The sequence below is a fragment of the Buceros rhinoceros genome, unplaced genomic scaffold (genome assembly GCF_000710305.1).
Source record: "Buceros rhinoceros silvestris isolate BGI_N320 unplaced genomic scaffold, ASM71030v1 scaffold19387, whole genome shotgun sequence".
NCBI classification, from domain to species: Eukaryota; Metazoa; Chordata; class Aves; order Bucerotiformes; family Bucerotidae; genus Buceros; species Buceros rhinoceros.
The window spans coordinates 56,249-64,844 of NW_010422087.1; the positions used below are offsets into that span (position 1 = coordinate 56,249).

The 8,596-nt window shown below is 39.5% G+C and overlaps 1 protein-coding gene across 1 annotated transcript in view; it reads left to right on the forward strand.

The window, feature by feature from the left end:
* Window positions 1–8,596, forward strand: part of PTPRZ1 (protein tyrosine phosphatase, receptor-type, Z polypeptide 1) — a 62,910-nt gene extending 54,314 nt beyond the window's left edge. Inside the window, exons 22-30 of the mRNA XM_010139929.1 lie at window positions 95–230; window positions 1,231–1,377; window positions 2,373–2,466; window positions 2,762–2,835; window positions 3,815–3,943; window positions 5,412–5,558; window positions 5,830–5,972; window positions 6,572–6,707; window positions 8,360–8,596. Of these exons, the coding sequence (XP_010138231.1) occupies window positions 95–230; window positions 1,231–1,377; window positions 2,373–2,466; window positions 2,762–2,835; window positions 3,815–3,943; window positions 5,412–5,558; window positions 5,830–5,972; window positions 6,572–6,707; window positions 8,360–8,500 (1,147 nt within the window). The 3' untranslated portion in view covers window positions 8,501–8,596. The remainder of the gene's footprint in view (window positions 1–94; window positions 231–1,230; window positions 1,378–2,372; window positions 2,467–2,761; window positions 2,836–3,814; window positions 3,944–5,411; window positions 5,559–5,829; window positions 5,973–6,571; window positions 6,708–8,359) is intronic.

An 8,596-nucleotide genomic window follows, 5' to 3' on the forward strand; every position in this document is an offset into this window, starting at 1 on the left:
CCCTACACAGCAGTTTGTTGAAAAGCTGTGTGTAAGAAACAGTTCATTTCATTACTGTTTTACTTCAGGCTCAAGACTGTGTTTTATTTTATAGTGCTGGTGTTGGAAGGACAGGCACGTACATAGTGTTAGACAGCATGCTGCAGCAAATTCAGCATGAGGGGACGGTCAACATATTCGGATTCTTAAAACACATACGTACCCAAAGGAACTACTTGGTGCAGACTGAGGTAAGATTAAAATATATATCGTGAGAGACTTTTACAGACTATTTCTGTTTGCAGGAGGAGAGATGACAGTCCTCTTCTTGGCACTGCCAGACAGACTGGCATCCAGTCACCAGACTAGACTTTCAGTTTTGCTTCCCTTGTTTTTACACAGGCAGCCTTCTAGGCTCTCTTAGAGCAATGCCTGAGAAACCACCTATCTGCAGGCTCTTATCTGTTTATTAGAGAGGACTCAGAAGAGAGAAAGTGTATATAAATCATGCTTCCTGCAATAGGACTTTCTTGGCATTTTTGTCGTAGATTTTTTTGAGGAAGCACCATTGTTAGCTGTTCAGATCTTCACTGAACCTGATCAAACAGTTGATACCAGGCAATAAAATGTAGGAAGAAAAGCTGTTTCAGACAGAAGATTAGATAATCTTCTTAGATAGCTGCTTTAAACTGAAGATTATATGTAGAATAGAGAAAGACCAGAAGAAAACAATAAGGACAACATCAAGGCATTTAAAAGTCTATTTCAGATTTCAAGAACAGGTGGTTGGATTCCTCAGTGCCTTTCAATAAAAAAAAAAAAAAAAAGGAATTAACAACAGCATGGGCACTTGGTCCATAGGATATGAGAAAGAAAATAGAGGATAGCAGTAGGAACTGAGAGTGATCACTATATTGCAAAACAGACGGGAAAAGTTGCATAACATGCTGACTTGAAAATTTGGCTCAAGGCTATTCTTGCATTTTTAACTCTGTTCTGTGAACCTGAGATACCACAGGTGGGGGGGATTTGATGTTATGTCATATACACATTGCACGTGTAGTTCAGTTGTTCTCGTGCTCCCACTGCAGAGGGACAGGTTTCACTGCAGAGGATCACTTTTGAGAAAACTCTCCTACAGCAGCAGGCTGAGACAAAATACTGGCCACCTCAGAAGTGGCAGCTTAGCCAGAGGTGTTCAGGAGAATGTGAAAATAATTAGAGCTCATATGTTTGGTTTTATTTTCTTAGGAGCAATACATCTTCATCCACGATGCACTGGTCGAAGCGATACTCAGTAAAGAAACAGAAGTCCTTGAGACTCACATTCATGCCTATGTTAATGCTCTCTTGATACCTGGACCGACAGGAAAGACCAGGCTGGAGAAACAGTTCAAGGTGAGCTTTCTGAAGTAGTAACATGAAAAGCTTTAGACTTGCAGTCTTGAATGTCATAAAAGTAGGTATCTCAACACAACTTTCTTTAGCTTTCTCTATCTAAAATTTAACTGCTGAGCCTAAATTCAAAGCAATTTAATAAATGCATGCAGTCTGTTTGGAAAAAAGAATTATTTGTACACTCTAAAACAAGGAATTCTTTTTAAAAACCAGCAACTTGAGCCAGTAAGTAGATTTTGGAAAATCTAACTCCTGGGAAAGTCTAGCACACTCACTGGGTGACTTACAGAGGAAACATGGAAAATCCTACCTTTTCAAAGAAATTTGCATCCAAAGAAGAAACTTAGACTTAAATATTTTCCAGATTATGTGGCAAAACAGACTTTGTTGTCCCTAATTCAACAGGAAATGACTTATTAGAACCTTTCTCTCTGATAATTTTAATTCTAAGGAGGACTGCATGGGATAATGTGTATTCTTTCTATAATTAGCTATCGGATCATAAGTAAAAAACTTAAGCAGGCGAGTCCGTAGATAATGTCAGTAGATAATAAGGCTGTGAAAATTATTAATGTATTTATTTTCTGAAGTATTTTGGTCACATAGGCACAGTAGCTAATATTTCTTCAAGCTAAGGAGTCATACAGAACAGAATAGGACCAACATACCAAAGGATTTCAGTTTGCAGCTATCCTGGCTTGAATGATCTAGCAGCGTTGCCCTGTTTTTTCCTAGGGAAAAGTAGGGTCTCTTATCTCAGCTCTGATGTGCTGAACACCTAAGCATCCCACCTTACCTACACAGATGAAAGAATAAAGCACATAATATATACAAAGAGACTTGCTGACTAGTTTAGCCAGGTAACTAGATGCCTGAAGTTGAGAGGGACAGCTAACCTGCAGTGTGTGCACCCTTCTGTTTACTGCAGCTAATGAAGGAACGACTTTTGTACGGTGACCTGTTCTGTTTTTTTTTTTTAAATTTCATTGTTTCAGTTACTGAGCCAGTCTAACACACAGCAGTGTGATTATTCAACTGCACTCAAACAGTGCAACAGAGAAAAGAACCGAACTTCATCCATCATTCCTGGTAAGCTTGTTCAAATTGGCTTCTCAGGGTGGCAAAATGTTGACGAACTGTGTATATCAAACTTTTAACTTTTCCTAGAACGAGCTGAAGACATCTGCATTGGCATGGAGCAATGTTTTGTAAACTACTTTTAGTGAAGAAGTTATCTAAGTACTACACACAAAGGAAAACAAAATAGATGGTTGGATAATACTTCATCTTGATTGATGGATCTTAGTGTTATCATTACTGTGCGATACATAATTGCTATGAGTCATTGCAATGTCTGTACTGGTTCATGACTTTTTTTTTACAGTGGAAAGATCTAGAGTGGGTATCTCCTCACTGTCTGGTGAAGGGACAGACTACATCAATGCTTCCTACATTATGGTAAGTCATTTAACTCAGAGTCCCACTGTATAACTGTTTTCTGAGCTGCCATGTGTTGATGTTAGGGTGGCACAGTCCCGATTCTGAAAGCTCCTTTCTTCCATTTTTCACTCTGCCTGAAGGAGTTACTCTCCCCAGGAGGTATGATCACTGTTATTACTGGTTTTAAGTTTGGTTAAGTGCATTGCATTTTGACAATCTATAGAACCAGATACCCCATCACACTTTTAGAAACTAGCACAGCTAAATGCCATCTATGGAAAAATCTTTGGAGAGTGTTAACTAACAAGTTAGTTTTTAATGGCTGAACTGTGGTTTGCCTTCCTACCTGCTCATCTTACAGAGCTTTTGCACTGGCATAGGCCAAGGCATCATAGCTCATCAGCTTTACTTGATCTTCCTGTTCCCTGGGTTTTCTTCAACTCTTTTCCCCTTCATTAGCTGGGAGGGAGGACAAAATCCTTCCTGGACATTCAGGAGAGATGGAAGAGCTCCCTGCAGTGCTGTGTATGCGTGTTCCTTCATCAGGTGCATTAATGCAAAGGAACTCTCCTTTGTGGGAAGAGGTTGATCTGGGACATCTGTACAAATTGAGAGGTTGCTTGGGATTTAGGCAGCTCTTTCAAGTATTCTTGAATTTGTTTCAGGTTGCCAGCTCTTCTGGCTGATGTAGAACAATCAGCATGTGTGTATGAGTTGGCTGTTGGCGTCTCCACTGATTTTTTTTTTTTTTTTTTTTTTTGTCTTTTTTGATAAATTTTTTTTAAGTTTTAAAAATTATTTCAGTGTAATCAATATTATTCTTTTCATCTAGAAAATACTGCAATGCAAGTTTTATATTCTTCTAACTTTTGCAGGAAGCCGAAGGAGGGACAAGTCTGCAATTTATTTTCTAGGCTTCTGGCTCTCTCCACTAGAAGCTTCCGTTAAATGATAATAGTTGGGCATCAATTCTGAGACTGTTGATTTTGTTTTGCAGGGTTATTATCAAAGTAATGAATTCATTATTACCCAGCATCCCTTACTACACACTATCAAGGATTTCTGGAGAATGATATGGGACCATAATGCTCAGCTAATAGTCATGCTTCCCGAGAGCCAGAATATGGTAAGTTTGTGAGTGATTGTTAGGGGGCTGTGTGTGTATTTTATTAGTGTTACCATTTAGAAATGTGCAAGACATGAGACAATGTCTTGGATTTTGGAAAAAAAAAAGAAATTAAAAATGAATAATACTGTACTGAGTGTAAAATCCCCAAATCATCTAATGGAAATCTGTGGAGATTCTTGTCTGGGCAGATTGCAACTAGAATGAGAAAGTATTGAATCATTCCGGTATAATTTATAAGAGCCAAACAGCAGAAGTAACCGTTATGCAAGATTAGTTTTCACTCCAGGACTTTAGCTGTAATATGGCTTTTTCAGCCATTATTAAGTAATGGGAGAAATCTGAGGTTGTTCCTCTTATACCTCCTAAACTTACAAACAAATGTTTAATGCTAATTTGACTCTAAGCATCAAAGGAAGCTCATGTGTTCATCCTGCATGTGTAACTGAATAACAAATGAATATGTTTTTCCATTACTAGGAATGCAAGAATATCTGTGAGCTTTTAGGCTGGTACTTAGAAAAATCTTGAGGTGTGAGAAGGCATCATGTTTGGTAGTGAGTTTGGAGGAAAGCCATGTAAATGCTTTGGAGAGTCTTGCATGATTGGAAAACCATGTACAACCAAGACAATGTTTGCTGGTTTTCTTCTCATCAAATGTTTTATGAGTGCTACACTTCCTATAAAACAGATGGATTTTGAGGTTAGCCTTTGTAATAAGAGAGGTTGTTTTGCCAGGAAGTGCTTGTTCATTATCATCCCAGTAAGAAAGGCACTCTGTAAAGCATCATTTAAAATGCTCTTTATTAGAGTTAACATTGTAAAGGATGGGGTAGTATAGGTAATCTTACATCCCTTCAGATGCTGGGAACCCTGAGTTGTGCAGCACTGAACATGCCTTTGATCAAGGTACATTGTGCCATGCAGCTCCCGTCCATGGAAGGTTTACCCCCATTTTGGTCATTCAAGTTATCATAAGATTTTCTTAAAAGAAAACAACCCTGTTCATCACTTCTGCTGTCAAACAGAAAGGATGTACTTATGAGAACTTTTCACGGCACTTTTAGATAATGCCAAGGCCATTCAGTCAGCATAACCTGCAGACTCCTCTGCAGGCTCCTCTGTTACAATCCACCAGCCCATGTGGCCATGGGCTATGGGCAGCACAACACAGCCTGAAGGCCAGGCTGAGCATGTGGCACAGTGTAGCACAGCTCATGTTGACTGGTATGTGGGTTGCTGTCTCCACAGGGTACCGCGATCTTCTGGTCAGGCTCTCTATAGAGGTGTCTGAAAACCATCACTTGTGGTGTTTGTAATCCTACTCAAATTTTGATTTGTCAGTTTAAACCTACCTGGCTGCATTGATTACATACACAGCACATTATTTATTATCTTCAATTAAGTTTTATTTTAAGGGTTAAACATTAATTACTTTTATGTTTGGGGATTTTTTCTTTTCCTGGAGGCTGAAGATGAATTTGTGTACTGGCCAAACAAAGATGAGCCTATAAACTGTGAGAGTTTCAAAGTTACTATGATTGCTGAAGAACACAAGTGTCTGTCTAACGAGGAGAAGCTCATAATCCAAGACTTTATTTTAGAAGCTACACAGGTAACACTGTCATAAACCTGTAACTCAGGACTTGATTTGTTAAAGGTAATGCCTACATTTTGTTGTATTTTCTGGGGAAAATCAGTGGTAAAAAACGCAAAGAGAGAGTGGCCTCTCGAGGTCGTTTGGTTGGGAATAGAATAGTCCAGCCTCCACAGTGGTAGGACTCTGTATCTGGAAGCTGGAGCTGGACTGGAGCAGGGTGAAAGGTAAGAATAAAGACAGTCAGTCTTCTATCAAATTGATTTATGGGTTTTTTTTCCTGTTTCAGGATGACTATGTACTTGAAGTGAGGCATTTCCAGTGTCCAAAATGGCCAAATCCTGATAGTCCTATAAGTAAAACTTTTGAACTGATCAGCATCATCAAAGAGGAAACTTCCAGCCGTGATGGACCCATGATTGTACATGACGAGTAAGAACTGCAGCTTTTGGTTTGTTTTGATGCTTTTCTGATGAACCACCTTTTCACTCCCTTTGGAGTGAAAGCCGCTGAAACAAGGCATGAAGTCTGCACGTAACAACAGTGCTGCAGCTTCTGCTTCAGCTGCTTCAATGAGAGAAACATTTTTATCACACTTCAATGTTCTTTTTTGAATCCTATCATTTTGATACTCCAGATGATTGTCAAGTAGGGCACTGGAGAGGAAATCAGTCAGGGCTTCATTGTCTATTATTGAAAGAAGTAAGACTATTTAGATAAGGCACCTTACCCTTCTCCAGGTGTTTAATAATGGCCGGAAATACTGAAACGTTGAAATACTGAAGGACCTAAGGCCTTCAGGGTTTGGTTAGTAGAGGATTGTAGGGAAGTAACTCTAAGACTGGCTTTTAAAGACTCTCCAGAAGTTGTGGCCAGGTGAAGGTTGTGTTACTTCGGAAAGTGTAAAAATCAAATGACAGAAATTCATCTTATCGGTTTACCCTGGATTTTGTATTTTCTCCAGCTGTAGAAATTTGATCCAGTTTCTAGAGACTTTTTGTTCTGTTTTGTTCTTTTTTTACTTTACAAAGGCATGGAGGGGTGACAGCAGGCACTTTCTGTGCATTAACAACACTGATGCATCAACTGGAAAATGAGAATTCAGTGGATGTTTACCAGGTAGCAAAGATGATAAATCTGATGAGGCCTGGAGTCTTTACAGACATTGTAAGTAAGAAGTAAAATGTGTGCCCAATTTTTTTTTTCTATGTGTGGTATTATTAGCATGCTTAGATTTTAGGGCAACATTCCTGAACCATTGGCATCTTCATTTCTGCATGAGTTAATCAAAACTGTCTTCCAGAGGTGCTGTAGTGTACTTGCTTTATTCCGAAACAAGGCGTTTCCCATGAAAACCTGATACATGTTACCAAGCGGTTATATCCGAAATGTGCAGAGCTGCCAACATCGTCGTAAAGTCTGCACTGTTGTCGCGTAAATGGTTTTAATTCATCAAGAATAAATTTGTACTCCCAGCAGACCCTGAAGTACTTCCCCTCTTTTTCCATTTCAGGATGGACTTTGATCTGTCATGATCCATTTAATGGTCACTTGACACCATTATAGTGTGCTTACAGAAAGAAAAAAAAAAAACATGAAAATAATACCATTTAAAAATTAGTTACAAAGTATGGACTTTGATCTGTCATGATCCATTTAATATGGTCTCTTCACACTATTAGTGTGCTTACAGAAAGAAAAAAAAAAAACATGAAAAATATACCAATTAAGAATTAGTTACGAAGTCACTGTCATACAAATGAAAATTAGTCGCAGAAATGAAAAAGTACAAATCCTGCCCCTGTAGCCATACCACTACAAATCTGACTGCTGTAGAGCTGCAGTGAGAGTAATAAGGAGAACAGTTTGAGCGTGAAACATTTTTAACAGCAAAACCAGAACATGACATAGGATTGACAGATGTATCTGCTCCTTGTCCTGCCTAGCTAGCCCAGACTGAGGAGCCCAGCAAAAGATGGAGTGAAAACAGAACACTTCCCATCTCATCAGCACCATCAGGACTTGTACTCCTGTTGCCCTAAAAGCCTCAAGCAAATACCTGGGCCCTTTATCTCAGATTTCTAGTTTCCCTTCCTCCTATTGCAGATTTTCAAATTCATTGCTCTTTCTACCTCGTATCTCTTAGTCCAATCTAGTAGTCCACACCCCGAACACCACTCTATTTGGGCTATCTTACTGCTCCTCACTCCTTCCATCACATAAATTCTTTATCCTCATAGATCCATCCTAGAAGCCAAAATATTCCTTTGCCCTTTTGTAGCATCTACTGTTACCTGGTACAGCACAGGTTACCTTGCATAGAGCATCCAGCTGTTTCCCCTTCCCAGCCCACACTGCAGTCCGGCTGGCTTCTGGCACTCCCCATTTCCCGCTGCACCTGGCTGAGACCCTCCGCTCCCTCTAGGCAGTGGCCACCTCAGTGAATCTTCCCACAAAGTCTCGTCTCTATTCCAACCTCCTTTTCCTGGCAGGATCTTCAAAAACATAAACAGTAACTGCAAGTACCAAAAAGAATTTAAAAAATCTGCTTACATAGAATTCAGAGGACAAAAAATGAGAACATGTTCAAGGGGGGAAAAAGACAGCAGACAAACTAGCCCTAACACTGACCCTGTTCAGTCACTGGAACTTTGCAATTGACTTTAACAAGGATCAAAATCAGCTCGTAATATTAGAGCACAGTACATTAACAGACTAAAACAGATCCACCGTTAATTAATTGCAGTAACAGTGTTACAGGCTAATCTAGTGCTACTACTTCTGACCACGCACTGACCGTTTCCTCGTTTCCTCTCCAGGAACAGTACCAGTTTCTGTACAAAGCTATTCTCAGCCTCGTCAGCACACGGCAAGAAGAAAACCCATCAGCATCTATGGACAGTAACGGCTCAGCTTTACCTGATGGAAATGCAGCTGAAAGTTTAGAATCCTTGGTTTAATTAAAACATCAGATTAATCACACACACATACCTACATCACACCAGTTACTCCTGGAGTTTACCATTATTATTTTCAGTTTTATACTTTGGGCGGGG